General features: G+C 43.5%; 1 protein-coding gene across 5 annotated transcripts in view; it reads right to left on the bottom strand.

Annotated features, from left to right (window-relative positions):
- The window catches only part of FGF12 (fibroblast growth factor 12), a 227,726-nt gene that overhangs the window by 66,606 nt on the left and 141,052 nt on the right, over positions 1-20,068 (bottom strand). For all 5 annotated transcript variants that reach the window (XM_055817468.1, XM_055817469.1, XM_055817470.1 and 2 more), the window contains 2 exons: positions 13,246-13,356; positions 5,094-5,197 (listed from right to left, as the gene is read on the bottom strand). In XM_055817468.1, the coding sequence (XP_055673443.1) occupies positions 5,094-5,197; positions 13,246-13,356 (215 nt within the window). The remainder of the gene's footprint in view (positions 1-5,093; positions 5,198-13,245; positions 13,357-20,068) is intronic.

The following is a 20,068-nucleotide window of genomic DNA, read 5'->3' as shown; positions in this document are numbered from 1 at the left end:
GGACCACTTTGCTATTGATAGCAGTGTTTACAAGTTCCCGTGCTACAAAGACTGGCATGCGAGGGTGCCTGCCAGGAACAGTATTTTAGGAACATTCGATGCAAGGCAGGAATCTGCTCCCAGGGGCTGGGTTGCCTCAGCACAGCCAATTCCCCGAGCATCCATTTTGTTCCCTCCATATTCATGAATAAGCCAGGGGACACAAAGAGTTTTACATCTCCCAGTTAATGCCTTCATTCAGTGAGCCCCTTTAAACAGCCAGCAAGGAAGAGTAGATACTCTGGAGGAAAATTAAAAGCAAGTTACATTGGGCTCTTGCTGTGAAAAGGTAGATGTCCAAGATATCTGCCTGGCCTAGCTATACTTCTGACCAAATCAACTAGCACCACTGGAGGTCAAATAGAAAATTAAAGAAACAGCATTGGCAGGAGCAGGTTTAACACCAAGCCTATTAGGGGAGAGAACGCAGCATTATTGATTCCAGTCCCTGACCTTGAAATGATGTAAACAGAAGTGCAGCAACTCTAGAGGAGTTGTAGCAAAATAGTTATAGCATTGCAAGCAGATTAAAAAATACAGTTTGTATACATACTTCCCCAGATGCTTGTTTATTATGCAAAATTATAGAGGAGAAAAAAACAGAAAAAGAAAATGCCAAGACACACAGAAGTCTTAACGTGACTTGGGTTTTTTTCAATGCTGTTTAGTTTTCTTTATTGTGCATAATCATTCCCTTACTAGCAGAAATCTTTGAAGTGATTCAAGCTCTAATTTCAGCATTTCAACAGCATTTCAAACTCTCAGGTTTACACTGTAAAACTATACTGAGCTCTCATAAGCAACTTTTCTTTCCTCTGTATTCTGTATCTCTGCTAGGGTTTTCTTAGTGTTTCCAATAAATTATGTATCATGATTTGCCATTTCAAAAATAATTAGAACTCTGAGTTAAACAACAAGGAATATCTGAAAGCAGTACATTTTAGAAGCGTTATGCATTTGGGGCAAAACCAACCCCAGCTATAATGCCACTGAATTATACATATCATCATACTGTGAACTGCATTTCCACTATACTCTGAGTGACTGGGTGGGCCTGTGGAGGTTGTACAGCACCACAAGGAGCATCTGTTCCAGGAGAACTGGGTTTGCCTCTCAGGCAAAACACGTCACAGGCACTCCCTTCCTCATGCCTCTGTGAGCCATTGAAGCCAGGGTAATGGAGAGAAAGCTGGGCACAGAGGAGAGAAACTTCACAGAGAAGGGTTAATGGGAATAAGAATTAATTTGGTGGTGGAAATGTTAACTCCAGACAGAGACAGGAGAGCATGTTCTGTGTCTTCTCCCCTTATTATTAGGCTGTAAACTCACTGGACCAGGACGTACCTTCCTTATTCTGTTTCCCTTTCCTCTGCAAAAACCAGCCTTTGGTCTAAGCTTCTCAAGCGCTAAGACAGCACAAGTTAATACCCACTGCCCTTCATTCATTCTGTGTATTTTTACTTTGACATAAAATAGTGGATCCTTGGGAGAATCACGTCACTCCCCAGAACAGGTGCCGATAAAAACCTTCATGCACCATCAGGGAATTTACAGATGCTCTACAAGTAATCGGGTGGGAACACACCAATGACTCTGCAAGCTTGCTATGAAGACAGTGTTTTGCATCCTACTGTCCACAAAGCCAGGTGCCTCAGACCAAGACCTGATTTTCTTGCCTACTAAGCACGTAATTCCCCAGCAGACCACAGAGGCAGCAATAAGCTAGTCTGGAAAAAAAAAAAATCAATCAGGCATCTGGTGTAAGTAAACAATGCCCAAAAGTCACAACAGCTGCTTCGCAAGCAAAGAGGCTTTGGTATCTAATGCATTTAGGCCTCTCAGGCTGGCTGGGGATCTGTAGTTGGCTTAAATCCAGCAACCTAACTCCACACTGTTCCTGCCCATCCCTAACTGAAGAGAAGAGATGAGGAAACTCATTGCTCAAGTTATGAATGTGGCCAAGCAGACAGCAGGGCCTTGCACATGTCTGCAAACATCCTTACCACTAATTTCAGCTTCAGAGGACCCCACTCAGCCCTGCTTTTGTGCTGATGAACACTAGGAGGCCTTCTTCAAAGGGCTGGTTATTCGAAACCTATTAATTCAAGAGCTTGTTGGCCCAAACTCAGAAGGAGCTGGCACAAACCATCTCAGACCAGGCTGATAATAGCCTCTGGTTTGATCCAGGGCAGAGGATGTCAGCCAAGGTCTCAGCTGACACACACAGATTAAATATCATCAAAAAAACCTTTACCAAACAAAACCAAAGCAAACCCACAGCGACAACGTGTTTAGTTACAGCCACAATCTGCACTCAGGAGGAAAAAAGACCACACACATTTCCCTGGACAGTTGCATTTTATGTGAAAGCAGTCCTGGGCTTGAGGGTGTCATAAAGTGCTAGCAAGTCTAGGCCTGGGACAGACTGCAGGCAGCCAAGCAGCAGAGAAAGTTCATTTATCAATTAATCTGCATGAGTGAACAATACCTATGAGGATTATTGACCCATTTTTTTCAGAAATCCCTCAGAAAAAGCTAATGAAAAAAATAGGTACATGCACAGCACCAATGGAGATTGGCTTGAGACAGAGCAAAGCGGTAGTTTCGGCTCTGCTAAGCAAAGGAACAGGGACAATGTGTCCTTTGGTGTGGGCAGCAATCAAGCCCAGGCAGCATGGCCGAGGGCCCTGTTCGCCCCAGAGAGGAACAGACTATCAAGTCTTGCCAAAGCAATTCCCCAGCACTGTCTTCAAGACTGACACAGCTGTACCAAATGTTGCCTTGGAGTGGGATCCTGGCCCCACAAGGAAAGTTGCAGCATCCAAAAGAGACTGCTTGAACAGGCTGAGCTCTTCTCAGCCATACCCAGTTCTTTTACAGGAGCCTGGTCTCATCCCTTGTCTTTGAAGCTATGTGTGGCTTGGCCCATACTGCCTGCTCCTAGTAGGCTTTATCCACAAATGTTCTTGTTTCTTGCCTTGGGGTCTGCTCCAAAGCACAGTGAATTCATTGATTTACTGTTGTAAGACAGAGCCAGCAGTCAATACAAGAAGGAAGTAGCGTCCAGCTAGTTCCATCTCCCTGGGGTAGAGATGTTCCAGTAGCATCCACTTACTGCAAGCAGAAACCTTGGATCACATTGATGAAATTAACACTTTAACTCTTATTAGTTCACAGAGAGCTGAATGCCATCAAACCGCAGCACGTAATGAGGTCCACTTCATTAGCCACCAGCCACCATGGTGTATCTTTAGCTTTCCGTGATTAACCTTCCTGCTTAAGACATTTACACTTGCTGGGAATAAGTAGGCCCCAGTAAACCATCCTCATTCAAATACATGTATGATCTGGTGCCTTTTAGGGCACTTTGTATGACTAGCTAATAAATTTCCTGGACACACGGTCCTGCTGCCCACCATCTCTTGGTATGTCCCTCCCACCCTTTGTATCATCTCACAACTGCTAGCAAGAGATAATTTTCTTCTCTGCCTTGTCTCTAATTTCTCAGCTGTCAAACATCACATTCCCAACTCTCCAGTTCTTCTCTTGCCTGACCCCCACACCTTTCCCTCCCCTTGCACTACTTGCTCAGAAAATGCTGACCTCTCATTGCTCAAAAAACCCCTCTGGACAGGACGTGGCTGTGACACACTGCTCTTCTGCAGTCCTCATTTCATGGGGAACCAGTGCTACAAGGAGCCTCAGCACCAGACTCAGACACTTTATGCCCTGCACTGCACAGACAGGGCAAAACATCAGTCCTGACCCCCGACTATGTGCCTAGAGGGAAGCATGCACAGTAATGCAGTACCACACCACACTTGCTATTACCTTTAGGACTCTGATAGCTTTACAAAAAGAGGAAGTTTTCATTGTTAGTAAACCAATGTAATTTATTTAGAAGCAGTCATTTATGTTTACTGGGCTATGAAAGAACAGGAAGTGTCTGGCATCCACAGAGATCCAGATTGATCTCTCTGTCTTTTCTTGACAAGCAGCCAGTTTTGAGACCTATCTCGCCAGGCATACTAACATACCCACTTGCTGTTTTCCACCCTGCCGCTGGGGAGACAGACCTTTGTTACCTCCCAAGGGAAAGGGGGAAATCCCAACCATGTGAGCAAGACAAAGATAGACTGTAAGTTCAGAAAAATTGCACACACAAGCAACTCAAACTGTTGTCCTTTCAGTGGTCCTACCTCCATTCTCATGTATGCTTGTAAAGCAAAGTAAATGTCTAGATGAGCAGAATCACTGCACTGTAAATTTACACAAAGGCTGATGAGATTAGAATCTCAGCTGTACACTTTAAAGATATAACTACAGAAATGAGAAGTGTATTATTAACTATCACATTTTACTATGCAGAACTAGAGCAAAGTTATTTGAAGCATAAAAAATTCTGGCAAAGGCCTGCCATATTTAATAAATCACTGAATCAATTATTCACTGTGAAAATCAATTACTTACTTCAAATGAGAATCTTATGAATAACCTCATGCCCTTTCATGCCATCCAAGAAAGTTATAGGGGAATTAGTCAGTAAAAAATGCCTCACTTTCATGTGCATTAAAAAGACCACACAAATACAAGGAAATTCTGCCAACAGAATAGTCCAGAACCATTTGAATAAAGTCAGGGTATTGCTGAGGATTTACTTTGCAGTCAGAAGCAGAGTATGAACCATTGGGGCACCACCTAGGATCAGTTATCTAGGCACAATTCAGAAGCAATTCCATTCAGTCCATGCCATTTCACAAATGTGAAACCAGAATATAACCAGCCAACCACACAATCTCCTCTACAACGTGACCTACATTAAGTAACTACTCAAAGGCACACAGTGTCTGTCTTCACAGGTCAGGAGATATTGCCATGAATCTCCATGGAGACACTTTAAAGTGAACACTGCATGCCCTTGCAGCAGCTCCCCCCATTCCTGCTTTTAAAGGTTTGCCAATACATGACCATCTTCAGAAAAAGCTTCAAATCCCAATGCAGTCTCCTCCCTCAAAACCAAACCACTCCAAGACCCCACAGTGCAAAGTACTTACTGAGCTGTAGAGATATCCCTCAGCGTTCATGGCAACGTACAGACCTGCCTTCACCCCTTGGATTGCCACCACACGAAGACCCACAGGAATTAGATTGAAAAGGGCTGCAGAAAGAAAAGCAAAGGTTATGGAAACATCACCCTGTGTGACCACTGCTGCTTTTTGCCCCAGGGTCAGCCCACCCCACTCCTGAACTTTAACCAAAGATATTAAGCTAGAATCAAAAGTCCTGCTTCCAGCTACAGGAAAGGTCTGCAGCTGTGGGGCCAATGTTAAAAGAAAATGGTTAAAAGTACTGAATTTGGCTGCCTCCCAGAAGCCTTAACACACCCATCAGTCTGATCACTGCCTTTGCAATGCCAAGGGCTCGTGTGTGCACTCAAGCTAGTGCATCTCAATGGCTTTCTGTGGGCCAGTTGATCTGTGGTGACTGCACATGTACATGTCTTTGCCCATGGCAAAGAACAACACAACTTAAGTTTAGTTCACCCTGAAACAGATTTAAACCTAGTCACACTTTCTTGCATTCGCCATGTACAAAAAGAGCATACAGACAGCAAACACAGCCAGAAGAATGCAAATTTTCTTAACTGTGTGTCTGACCATGTGATCTCTTGCTGTCAAAGGAATGAAGAAAGAGTCAGAAAAAGATAGCACTCCACTCCAGGACCTGAGCACTGCTCCTCATTCAGAAGCAGCACTATATAGGATGGAAGAGGGCAAGACCTTTCAATACCCAATTTTACTGCAGTCTTATTGATTAAAGCATTGCAACCACTTCCTCCCAATTAATTATTTTATTGCTTGATTCTAAGTAGACCCTGTATCTCATATACCTTCCCCATGAGCATATACATTAATGTACTGTCAAGGCTATTACTGCATTTCTAAAAGAACAGGCTCAAAGGGGAGAGGACTGTCAGCACTGATAGTCAACCATGGCTTTGTTTCCACTGAGATTTATAGGATGAGAGTATCCAGGTGTTGTAGGGCTCCTTGTGCTTCCACTTACAAAAAGCTAATAGACCTGGTCCCAAGGAGCTCAGGATATGGTCAAGCAGGGTCAAGCAGAAACGTGAGCACAAACACAATGGGAATACTTGACTCTAGGTCTCTTCCCGCACAACTGCTCTGAAACGAGTACTTTTTCCGGTTCCCTAGTCATGAGGTCAGATTGCCCCTTCCACATTCATGAAGCATTTCTTACTGCTTTTTAATACACTCACTTATTTTCAAAAGCCTGCTTGAAACTTCAAGAGTTTTGGGATGTTCCAGTTGACTCAGGGGAGACCTGTGACTGGGCAGAGTGCAGGGGAAAGACTGAGTGACACAGCACACAGTGGAGCATTCCTATTTTCCAGCTGACTGTTGATGACATCATCCTCTAGCTGACTTATTTATAGATGATTTATGAAGTTTTATGCTTGACATCACACTGGAGCAAGCACAGCATAAAGGGGTCTTCACATAATGGTTGTAGGAGAAAGTGTCTTCCTTCTCTGTGCCATCTCCCAGTGTCTCTTTCCCTAGAAGATGGACCACTGCTGATTTAACGTCAGCCTTGAAGGATAAAGCAGCTTTTGCTGAAGTGGCCCATTCAAAACTCTAAAGCTCCTCAGGCCAAGTTAATGTTAATCCTGGTATAACTGGAGAGAATCTAGTCTAGCTCAACATCAGCCTCCTGCCCTGAAGAAACTGGTTAGATGTGCATGTGCCAGGTAATGCATGGATTTAACTCCACCACAAGATGCTTCCCAAGAACCTCCCTCATGCAGCCTGTGAATTAGCAGAGGGAAGAAGACAGAAGTGTGTTTGGATTCCTTTCCAAATTAAAAAAAAATATTTATAGCCAATATGGAAAGAAGGGCAGGGGGGAAGAACTGAAACTGTGGCTTGATTCTTTCCATGCAGCCAGGGGTTCAGACTACAAAATCTGAACCAAATTCCCAGTATTTGCACAATTTCTAAAGAAAGCAGCAGAGCCCAAAGGGTGCATGAAACTTAACGGGAAATGGGTTATATTCAACCTGAACTCTGGTGGATTTGGTTAAAGGTCAGAGGTGGATAGCTTCTCATAAGTAAAATCTGGAAAAAGCACGGGAGATAGGAAGCCACTTTGCTCAAGATATTTAACAGGTGCCTTGGCTGAGCTGGTTTTGGGGTTGTCTCCAAAAAGGGATTAATCAGTCCCAGTTTCACATGAATGCTCTTTTTCCTCACTCAGTTCCCAAGGACGACTGGATGACTCCCCTTGGTGAGCTGCCTAAACGGGAGGCACCTTGAGTCTGGTGAAAAGAAACCTACTCTCAGCCCCTTCTCATGCTTTTGGCACAATATTCAGTAACGTATCAAACCATATGCTTTTGTAAGACTTGTGTCTTACCAAAGCCAGTGCCTATATTTGTGATTTCATAGGAGAATGTCAACAGATATATATGACAAATGAAGTCCAGCCTGGGTATTGGTCTGTGAGCAACTAGAGTCTAGAACAGTGCTGCTCTGACACTGTCCCCAGACGAGACAAACACACCACAGGGTAGCTACTCAGCATTAAAAAGCTGCATTATAGCACAGTTCTACCATTAAAAAGCTCACTAACCAAAGCAAGCTTGTATTTCCATCACTTTCTCACTACCATGAAGGTCTAAAACCCTCTGCAATTAACAAGGCTATTTATAAGCAATTGCCCTTCCCTAATTTTTACCCCACTGAAGAATGAAGCATACTGCTGCTAATAATGAAACAAAATGGGCATCATCATTCATTCCCTACAGCCAATTTGTCTTGCGTAGAAAACCCGTGACAGACCATCCAAAGCATTCATTAGGCAGTGAGGTGATAATACCCAGAATTAGTAGATGAGAAGCTCCACTTGGAAGCACTCATATCTCCAAATTTCTCTCTTTCCACCTATACATGCTAACAGATCACAGGAACAATCCTGTCTTGCTCAGAGTTACAGCAGCAAGACCAGGGCTGGTTCTTAAGCTCCCTGGGACACTGCTGCAGACCATGGTAGCAATACCCACAATCGTGGCTTTTAGGCAGGGCAGAGCATCTCCCACAACATACTGCAGAACAGGGGAGCAAGTGGCAGGCAAACAGAAGGACATGCATCTGACATTGGTAACTGACAGCCAAAGAAGTTTTAGGAAGCAAATGCCTTCCCCTATTAAAAAAGTGGTTTGGATCAATCAAAACTTGGTAAATTATCAGCGTTGTTTCTACACTTAAATCTTAAAATACCTTTGAAGGAGTTGAAGTTTGTTACCATGCTTCTAAATAATTATTTAATCCTGTTTTAGAACAGATTTAAAAGCTTTAAGCTTTACTGTAAGAATGTAAACATGTGAGGGGAAAAACCCTTGACCAACCATAAAAGCAAGATGTCTCTTTTTGTCAGGAAAAAAATAATCTGGTTAACATGAAACAGCAGATTTAGTGACAGGGAAGAGGACTAGCTGTGGTAGAATAGAACTGGAAGTAGAGCACGCTGATATGAAAAAAAATTTAACAAATGCTTTTAAAACTCTAATGCAAATGGTACATTTTCTGTGCCATCTGCAACTGCATGTAACGGACAGGCTCTTTTACTTCATGGGCAGAAATGAAAACATTAAGATATTAAATATTTCTGTCTATTTTCCTTCATTACATTTTACCATTCTCAACTATCAGTAGATGTATGTCTGACCCTGCTTACTGATGATACTATTTCTAGCACACTCCAGTCCTAAACCCTTTGGCCATGAGTATGTTGTTCACTGTTATATCAGTGAGTTATATTATCTGAGTTTATCAGCTGCATAAGATGTTTTTAACATGTGAATGCATACTTAGCTATGGGTCTGGGCTAACTTATTTACATAAATGGAAGAGTAAGGCAAGACAGGCCATATATAACATGGTCCATATGCTCAGCTGATTTAAGCAGTAAGTCAGAGGAGCTAAACTAATTTATACCAAGTGATTTGTTCTGGAGCAAGACGTTTGTGCCATAAGACAAGCTAATGGAGGATGCAATAGGTGACAGCAGTCTCTGTGCACCACGAGATGGGGAGGTTTACGATCCTGAGAGGAGTGAGGAAGGCTGCTAAGATGATTGAGAGGCTGTGGTACAACACGTATGAGAGAAGAAACTGAGAGAACTGGGTTTTCTTAGCTCAAAGAATGGAGAGCCAGGGACAGACCTTTCTCAAAGGAACACAGTAAAAGGACAAGAGGCATTAGACAAAAGCCTCAGAAAGAAATTATGACTGGATATAAAGAAAATTCTCTACAATGGGAATAGTGCAGCCCAGGAATCAGAGAGGTTACGAAGCTATGGAATAGCTCATTCCTAGAGGAGTCTGAAACAACTAGACAAGGCTCTGTGCAGCTGAAGATAACCCAGATCCAAGTAGGATGTTGGGCTGGAAACCTCCAGAGGTTTCCTCACTCAATCTTTTTCTTTCTGGCTGAAAAGCCCCAAACCATATCCTAGATATGCTGGGCTGTTTACACCTGCTCGGTACAGTTGACCTATCCTTTATGTACTGTCCTTTTGCTGAGGCTTTTTAGATGTTCAGCAGGACTATGCTGGCAAAGAAGTCCAGATCCTCTCACAAAGAAGGCATGTTTCCCTGCTTAGCCCAGGAAATAATGATGCAAGCACTGACAACAGAAAGACCATTTCAGATCAGTGAGGTCAGAAGAAAAAGATACTGCCCCAAATTCAGGTTCATGTATAACATTACTAAGAACACAAACAAGGACCTCACATACCATGAAGCTACACTTCAATTAAAAAAAATTCTTCATGTATCCCAATGCAAATAGGCAGAGAATCTTTCTTCTTGCTTACATTAAGATGGCGTGCCTTTAACTGCATGGTATAAGGAACAGATGTCCCAAACACTGTTTTGCGGGGAGCTGGCTGGCTGCCTATTCAAATGCCATTAGAACTTGGCTTCTGGGTTTGTTTTTTGGTTTTGGGGGTTTTTTTTCCCCTTTTTCTTTAAGTGACAGGAGGTGGAAAATAAATGTCACCAGCCTCTCAAGAACACACACACAAAATGGGCACCAAATAATTAATTTAAAAATTGCTTAAATATTAGCAGTTCCTCTTATATAAATAACTGGACTTTTATTAGAACTTTTAATTGCATCAGACATATCTGAGGGACATGTAGTGTCTCATTTTGAATGTTTATTTTGCCAAAGTAAGCCAACCTAATATATTCCATGAAAATTAAGCTTCCTTTCATAACAGTAATTTGAATAATCAGTGTATGGCTACAGAACAGAGCAATGTATGGAACACGGTGTTCACTGAGTATTTAGCTGTGCTAAGATGGCTTCTGCATGGAAAATAAATTGTCATCCAGGGCGTGAAGGATCCTGCCATGGCCATCAAGATAACCCTTGTCTGCCAGTGGATGCAAGTTAAGCAACCTGCCTCCACAGACAAGAAATATTTATCTAGTCTTTGAGTTTTGCCCTTGCACAGAAATACTACACAGACTTCCAAGTGGCTAGTTAGAAATCTTCTGGAGAAATATTTTAAAATAGAAAATATCAGTAAAGTAAATCTTCAAGCCTTCACTTGAATCTTCACTTAGACAAGTGAATTTTGACTTTTTTGTGGTCAAAATTTGAGATGTATGGAGGAAAAGAAAAGGGGGGAAAAATGGTCAGTATGCTTTATATTGGCATTTCCAAAGTGAAAAATGTGACTTTGTTTTGAAGCTGTAACAGGAAGCTTCATATAATACAAAATGTTGACTCACTCAGACTGAGGATTTATAAAGGAGAGCATGTGGCAAGAAGTTAAACAAAACTGAATAAAGCTCATTCCTCATTTAATTTTCATGAGCCAAATATTATCAGGTTGGATTTTTTCCTCTTTTGATATATCCTGAGATCAGGGGATGGGGAACTCATTGGCTTCAATCTTCTTCAAAAAAAATTCACTAAACTTTTCAATTTAGCCCCGACTTTGAACAAGTGGCTTGGCAGACTTCAGCTAGATGCCTCCTGTCCCACCAAGCTGCCAAGGCATGGCTGCCATCTCACCAGATAAATTCACACTCTAGAAATGTCCTTCAGCCCATCTATTTCCAATTAAGACGACTGAGTGGAAGTGGCTCATGAATACTCAGCACTTTGCCAAACTGCTCTCTAACATTTCTAAGGGATATATAAGTGGGAGCTGTTTGGGCAGCTGAGGCCCAACCACAGACACAGGAACTCAGGAGGTTCCCCTGCACCCACTGAGGTGCAGTCAGTGGCAGCTTCGCCCACCTCCCCTGCCAGCCTGAAATACTGCGGAACGGCTCTTACATTTTATTCTCCTCTTCTGTTTACCTAAATTCATCTCTGCTTCCATTTAAGCCCATTACTTTGTTGTTCAGTCCTCACTGAGGGTAATGAATCTCTGTCATCTCTAGCAGCTCTTCCCAAGTCGTTGACAAATAGGCCTCCAATGGGATTTTTTGTAGATTGAGAACACCCTATGTCTTTTTTCTTTAAACAAAAGCAGCTAATACAGCCCAGCACTGAACTCATCCCATGTGTTGCTGTCTGCCCAAGAAAATCACAAGGCCAGACTCCTCTTGTAGGAGAGATCTACTCAGCCTTTCAGAGTATAAATGTGTATGTGTGTAGGTCCAAAGATTCTCCTGCTCCAATGTAAATTAGAAACTATGTCATTGCAATTTGTGATATTTAATTTGTTCAACACCAGCATATGAAAAAGGGGACTGAAACTTGATGCTCACATCTGCTACAGGCCAAGTTTCTCATGAATGCAGCCTCTCAGGTCATTTCACAAGGGCTTTGCCAGCCTCCTGCAGTTTCAGTTGCCATCTTCCCAACGCTCCTCTCTCATGTGTGGACCCCAGCCCCAAGCTGGCTGCAGCAGAGCAGCCCCACCACACACAAAACTCCTGCCACAGCACTCTGCCAGCTTCTTGGGGATGGGACAAACACCATGGATGTGGGGCTGCCGCCATCCTGAACCCTTGTCCAAGTGCACCTTCACAGGACAGCATCAGTGTCCTGCTACATGTGCTGCACCACTACAGGCATCCCTCACCTACAGACCAGGCTCTGCCTTCCTGAAGGAAAGATGCCTCTGATCCAGCCACAAGCTTCTTTGAATTAGAGTAAGATTTGTCCCCAAATTAACTAGGTTCCTCTTATCACAAAGTACACCAAGTTTGCTTCCATCAGTCCTACTACACAAATGAACTGCTGTTCATCTCTATTAATGACTGGGAAGGCACCTTCCATGCTGGACTAGATATGAAGCCCCTTCAGCAGTGGCATGCAGAGCTTCAAGCCAACACAGGATGACAAGTCAAGTCCTACTCAGTTCATGCAGTCTGTAGCACCAAGAAGCTGAGATTATTACTGCTCGCTCAGAAGCATCAATCTGACACCTATGAAATGAAGAGATGCTGTAGAAAATATCCTGCACCGTTTTAAACGTTTTTATGAGCTTTGGTATTGACAGAACTACTTCTTTTGCAAAAGGAAGGCTGGCCACTGTTTTGCATTTGTTTAAACCAGTATGACTCCTGCACATGAACATCATTTTTAAACCTGCATGGCTTTGCTGCACTTTGCTGTCCTTTGCTGGACAGCATGAACCCAATCCCTTTGAACAGGGTTTTGAAAGATGACCTCCTTTGGAAAGGTCACTCAATACCCTCAACCTTTAGAATAGCCTCAGAGCACCAGACTTTGGCAAACCAGCTGGTTTTCTCCAGTCTGGAAATTCCTGATGCTTGCTGAATTTTTCAGGATAAAATATTGAAAACAATTTTCTCCTCTTCTCCTTGGAGAGAGAATTCCCCATATCCTTTACCCACGTGGCATGTGTATAAATATAATCTCCTTTCTCTTCTGGCAGCAATTCAAATCATGGGTTTTATTCTCCACCCCACCCAGATGGCAGTTACAGAATCGGGGCAGGAGGGAAGAAGACCAGAGAGGAAACATATGAAATTATACAGGCAAGAATTAAAGGGGAAAGATGGATAGAAAAAATGTGCAGAAAACAGCTGGCTTCTTCCTAATTTGATCTTTTCCAAAAAAGCTGCACAAGTGAGACCCACTAGGTGATGCATTTGACTGTAATTGGGTTACAAAACAGGCTAATTTTTCTTACTGTAGTCGCTGTTTTCATCCTTGGTCCCATCAATTGTACCATCTGGGTGCATCTGCAGGAAGTATTCCTGCTGGCTGAATAACCTTGTCACAATTCCTTTCAGCTGGGGTTCTGCAAAAAATAATAATAATTATTAGATATACCAAGTAGCAAGAGACCCAATTTGCTCGGCCCCCATTAAGCCCTGAGTAAATGTAGAAGTGCTTGGCAGATAAGACAGCCTTCTGTGATTCCTTTCAAGCGTGGTTGTAAAATATTCATATAGACATACAGGGAAATAAAATGGAGATCAGATGAGCAGGTAAAATGCAATGCATAGTTGGTGCAGCAGAAACAGATTTATGGAACTTCACTGAAAGTTACTACCAAATAAAAGTCTTTAAACAGCTTGTGTATTCTGAATATGCCACTCGTTCAGAAGAGTATTTGCTAGCAGTGTTGCAAAGAATTTGCTTATTGTTTCTCATTCTGCCTGTGAAGCCAACTACCTTGCTTTCTGTATGGTTGATTCACTATTGTGCAGTTCCAGTTTTATGCCAATGAAAATCTATTTAAATCACTGGTATTATAGTGGTGTAAAACCAAAGTAACCAAGTGCTGAATCAGGCTGCATGAGTCCAACTGTGTGGGACTCTGAGCAAAATCCTGAAAGGAACAGATGCAAGACACCTCCAAAACCGACCTCTGAAGCATTTATGGGCACCTTAAAACGCCTCTTTTAAAATCCTGCACGTTCCTTCTTCCCAAAACACATGCCATATACTCCAGTAGATGAGAACCACTCCTTGCCTCTAGCAGGGTCCTTTCCCCTGCACATTATGCAGCAGCCATGGACCGGCTACAGGCTTCCCTATTGCCTCAGCAACATTTTATACCTGCGCTGAAGAAGAAAATGAAAAAAAGAAAGGGAGAAACAATTTGAACTTCACATGACAGATCTGCAGCATTACCACCTGTCTCTGTCATCCAACCGATCATACACAAATTAAGTGGTCAATGATAAATTCAATTTTAATCATGCGAGTCTTACAATTTGTCACAGGCATTGCTTCTGGAAAGCAAGCTAGCTGGCTACACATGAACAGACGCACTAGCTGGATAGCAGAGATCTTCCCTGTGTGACAGAAGTTTGTAGTTTTATGTGACCACCCACCAAAAGTAAATAAGACCTAGTTATTGCTGGCTCAGTAGACAGGAAAAAATCCAGTGTAGCATACCAAAATCTTGTCAGCCTCCCATCTTTCATGCTTCTAGTGAGGCTGTTTAATAAGCCATAGTCATTATATAACTCCAGTCACGTTGTGTGTTAAGTGCTTCCATTAGAAGCCCCATCTCTTAACAATTTTGCATCATGCTGTACAACTCCCCTCTGAGGATGGCACTCTCACAGCCTGCACTTCTGCACAAGCAACCCCCGCCCCCCCCAGCAGCCAGGGACCTTGGATGCAGACAGGCTGCAGGTGCAAAGGATTTCAGCTTTAGCAATCCCTCCACCAGCTGTGGCAGAGTCAGGTACTATTTCACAGCTACAAAGCCACTGAATAAATCCGTATCAGCTGGTTTCTATGCTGCCTTAAAAAAAGTGATTTCATAGCAACAAGAGCATTGTAGAGTGCAGGCAGGCTTTCTCCCAGCAAGACTCAACTCTGGGACAGTAAATAAGTACAGTTGTACTGGCCATCTACTAAGAGCTAACACCGGTCAAAGCCAATATATGTCAAATTGAGACGTAGATTGAGCTAAGTGTTGCTTTCTTCTCGCCAAAATGAAGCACCTATTTTGTTGAATGCAGAAGCTTGATTTAACTTGCTGTTCTAACAAGCACATCAAAGCTTGAAGAAATGAAAAGCTGTATTCTCACACACAGATGACTGCACTGCCCTCCTCAAGCCTGTCCCCTTCCTTCCTTTTATCCAATACCACAATAGTAAAGGCACTAATAGGCACTCTCCGATATGAGACACCTCTGAGTCCCTGAATGAGTCTTAGCCTCATTTTTACTCTCTGGTTAAATTTTAATGTTTAAGTACTTTACACAAAATGGAAGAGCTCCCAGCAGGAAAGATTTAGAAGATGCTTCTGCAGCCTGAGGCTTTCTGTGTGCTGGGGAAGGGGAGAGATCATCTTCTTCAAGCCCCTCAAGAATAAAAGGAGTGGAGATACAAAACAACCCTGACCTTGTTCCCATCTTATTGGGCAGATGATCTAGTTACAGGATAGAGGGCCCCTTCCTCCTCCTTTGGGGTGCAAACTATATTTCAGTCATGCAAATCTTTTTGGAACAACATGAAAACCTCTCCCTCTTTTAGTAAATAGCCTACCAAGTAAAAGAGAGCAAATCTGCTCCTCGTTAGGAGCTTCTGGTCATTTTTAAAGATCCCCTGAGGTCTCCCTGCATCTTCGCTATAGATGAACACACTGTTGCATCAGAAGTCTAAGTGTCACTGTAGTAAAAACACAGGGTAAAGCCCCAGGGTCCCTTTCTGTTACTGATTTGACAGACACATGGTCAGGTCTGCTTGAAGCTTTAACAACTGCCCTTTTCATAATCCCAGGCTTTTCTGAGTCAATACCCGCCTAGGGACAGGTTGGAGGAGAAATCTTATCTTACATTGGCTTTTTTTTCCTGACCTGACCTGGTTTTGCTGAAGTTTGAGGCTCATGCCCAAAGTCAAAGTAAAACTCCAAAGGGAGTGAAGCAGAGAGCTCTCAGCCGTACACAAACCCACCAACGTTCCTCCCGGCTCTAACAGAGTTTGACAGCAGCAGGGCTTCTGTCTCTCCTCCCTGCACAGATCCTCTTCTGCAGGAGCATCCCTGCTGCCCAAACTCATTCAGGATGCCCTGCAGCAGCAACAAACAATGTCTTCTCCAGACAACAAAGGGTCGGAAAGCACTTTGAAGACATACAGATCTCTCCTCCCCCAGTTCCTGCATTTCCTTGGGTCTCTTTCTACAGAAGAGAAGCACCAGTGGGCAGCTGCACCTTTGGGCACCTACCTGAACTAAATACTAAAGCAGCACAGAGACAGGCCCAAGCAGCACCGACTTCTCTTTAAACAGAGCACAGCCCAGGAGGGTTAGCGAGCTGCCTGGGCAATGGGTGACTTGCCTCACCTAGTACAGCTATCTCTACACCCGATCTGGGCTCCCTCTGCATCCTAAAAATCAACAGGCAAGTCTGGCCAGGTCCACAGGGTCCTGAAACCACCTGCATCTCTCCACTGACTGCAGAGGTACCAGCTCAAACACAAACAGCTATGCTGGAGGCAACAGCCGGTGGAGTAGCTGCTTCCAACCAGGGAACCTCTGGTCTCAGGTCTGGGCATAAAGTGGGATATTGGGATTTGTCATTCATACAGCAATCAGCGTGTCTTGGAGGCCTACAGACAACATTTTAGGTCAAGGCAGCTTTTAACAAGGATTTACCCATCTTTCTCCCCAAAGCTCACGACAGAGTTACTATTACCTGAAGAGGGAACCTTATAATCACAGCACAGGATTGTTCCTGCTAGCCCTGGGGCAAAACTGCACATTACTTTTAAGAGACTCCCTACTTTTGTCATATCATATATTTTAACATCACTTCTTTCCATCTACAGAGCAATTTTATCACAGTCTTCCAGCATTGCTATCCCTTACGTGGCAGCAATCATGCTAAAAACTTGTCTGTAGAAAAATCTCAAAACCAGTAGGTCTCCTTGTCAAATCCGGGTGTCCCGCCACCCATAAGTCAGAACAAAAGGCAGAAAGACAATAAAATAGACTAAGAACTTTTCAGTTTTGCAGTTAAAAAAAAAAAAGAGAGAACACAACTCTTCCCAGTAAGCGATATTGCCATTGCTTACTGGAGCAGGGGGGCGAATAAAAAACCTCACAACATTCATACTTTTATTTGTCTAAAATTCCCTTAATGATACTGCTCCAGGACACAATCAATAAGAGAAAGAAGCAAATCATAAAACAAAAGGAAAAAATGCAGCACAAATAAGCACAAACCCTGCCACAAACATTTTCTTTCTATAATTCACAGAATTTACCAGGAATCAAAGTCAAACCTAACTCTTTAACCTCATCCTTGTGTAACAAGGGGGACTTGGATTCTCTTGCTTTTAAAGGAGCAATACTGCAAAACACACTTGAGATAAACCTGTTCCTCCCACTCAGGCTCCCCTGTACACTCTTCTATTTTGCTGTAGGAGCAGTCTTCCCTGCAGAAATAGAACCGATGTGGACAAAACTTCAGCACCAGCTTAGCATCTCCCACAACACACAAAGTACTTCAGAATAGATTTAAGAAAGAAGTTTGATCGCCTTGATCCCAAAGTGCCAACTAAACACAAGAGATTTCCACACAGCATGTATTCCCAGTGCAGACCGCATACTATTAGGATTCCCACACAATATGCAAAGGAATATTTTTACCCTTATTTTATAAGTTATACTGTTATACTTTAGAATACTTACAGATCCTGTTCTAGTTGCTCATACACAGCGGTTCAGGGCTGAGGGGTGCTGGAGAAAGCCCAGCAGACCCTCTGCTTATTCAAACACAGTGAGTTCAAATTCTTCAAACATGGTGCTTCCAGAAGATGCATAAGAAGGTCATGCTCAGGAAACATCCCAAATGGGCACAGCCACAGCGCAGAACAGACCAATAAGGGTAACAGGGAGCAAGAGCTAACCCATAGCTCCGTTCCTGGCCTGCAGCATCTACCAGACTAGGGGTTTTCCCTAGGGTGAAGACATTGTTCTCAGGCAATAATCCTTCTTAGAATGGCCATCCAGTGACCAACTCACTGCACGTCCCCTGAAGGGCATCCTGCCTGCTCCCTTTTGCACAGGCCAAACTCACCAACTCTGCTTGCCCTGCTTTTAACTTTCTGAGCCCTTTAACACAGCTGAGGCTAACTAAAGCATGATCTGACTGTTAATCTCCTTGTCTCTACTTAAATGGTAATGTGATGCTGCCATTATTCATTTCAGCTGTTCTGCTGCTGAGCCTTAAGTCATCTCAGTTCACCATCAGCTGCTTTGCTTCCTGCCTTATTGTACAGCTATACAGTGATTTTCACTCTCCGGGGGCTTGCCAAGGACATGACGGTTGCAGGGTGCTCACACATTGTTTGATCTCCAGGGGTGTGCTTACAGAAGGCTGGGGGATCATGTCCCAGTCAGCTACTCTGCAGATTCAACATTCCTCACCCTCAAACCACAGGCACTGCTGAAGGTATTTGCTGTGTGCTGTGGGGAAAAGAGCAACAGCTCTGACAGGGATGCTGGCAGAAATGCCTCTTACCCGAAATAGCGCTAGCTCTTTATTGACCTTTTCTTTTAGTTCTACTATTTAAGGTAAATACAGAACTCACCCCATTAACTGGAAAATGGAGAACACACAAGCAGAATAATTCCCCTTAAGGCAGAGAGGAACTATGAGGTTATATACCAGCCCTGCATTTAGCAAAGCCCCACTGAGGATGCTAATTCTTGCTTATTCCCATCACCAAAGCAGCAGCATAAAGACCTGGGTAAAGGAACCTTACATGCTATGAAGCACTGTAGGGCAGCTCAATTGAATCCAGCCTGAGCTCTGGAGAGCCAAGGAATAGGGCACAACGCTGATTTCCAGTTGAGACTCCATTGTGGAAGGCAGTCTGCCATGGCCTCATTTCTTGCAGTTCACAGAACACCTCTTGTTACAGCAATACCTGAGGCTGCAGCAAGCCAAACCCCACTTCTCCTGGGGCCGGAAAATCTAAAGAGACTCAACAAGACCCTACCGACAGCAGTCGCCTTAATCTGAACTTTGAGTTAACAGTAGGGATCTCAGAGAAGCTGCTTTTCAACAATCTCTTGAAAAGAGGAAGGGCTTAGTGATCTTCCAGGGGTTTGAGCCACTGGCTCCAAGGATTCTTACAACTCATAGTGATGCTCTGGTTGGGAGGCAGGCCTCTGCTTGAGGTTGCTGGTGCAGAACTGCTTTTAAATCCACTCAAGAAGTTACTGTGCTGGGTGCCAGCAGTGCACTGTGTTGGCTGTGGCATTAAACTCTTGAGGCTTTTGGCGTTGACAGCAAGTGGCCATTTTATATTCAGCAACCTGCAACAAGGTAGAAGGAATGTTCCTACTGCGTGATTTCAACAGGAGACTTGCCTGTTTGGTTGTTCTCTTTTTCTGCAGCAGGACACACTGTGACTCAATGCCTCTGCCCAGTCTTAGCAAGGCTGCCAGGGATGCCAGTGGCAGGCTCCCAAAACATTCCCTCTGGTACCTGCTAAGGACACTGGTCTGCAAAGGGAGAGTGTGTCTCCAGCCCTGACGTGAACCATGGCTGGGCATACTGCTGACTCTCCTCTGGGCCTGTGCAACGGTTTTGGTGAGGATGTGACTGCAGACATGGGAACTGTAATACATCCCAGGAGCATATTTCACCTAAACGTTCTTTAAACATTTGTTTATTGCAATTAAACATTTTAGCCTGGAATTTACACATTTCATTATTCTTATTTTCCCCCATTCAGGCTGCAGCTGTCATAATGGGAGGTTGATTTATGACTCACCCAACCAGCACTCAAATCCTTAACGCACCAAAACCAGCATTCAAGTCAGAGCATAAACTGCTCCTAATTTACTTAGATTAACTCCACGTTTAAAGTGCCACTGCAGAAACTACAGTTCCTCTCCCCTGAAAAGGATGGGTTCCAGAATACTCAATAAGCTAAATACTGCAAACACATGCAGACAAAGGCACTAAAATCCCTCCTTCAGAAGTACAGTATTAATGAAGGCTTGTATTAACTCAGCACAAAAATGCATTGGTGAC

The sequence above is a fragment of the Falco peregrinus genome, chromosome 12 (assembly GCF_023634155.1).
Source record: "Falco peregrinus isolate bFalPer1 chromosome 12, bFalPer1.pri, whole genome shotgun sequence".
Taxonomy (NCBI): domain Eukaryota; kingdom Metazoa; phylum Chordata; class Aves; order Falconiformes; family Falconidae; genus Falco; species Falco peregrinus.
This window is presented reverse-complemented; position numbering and strand designations above follow the sequence as displayed.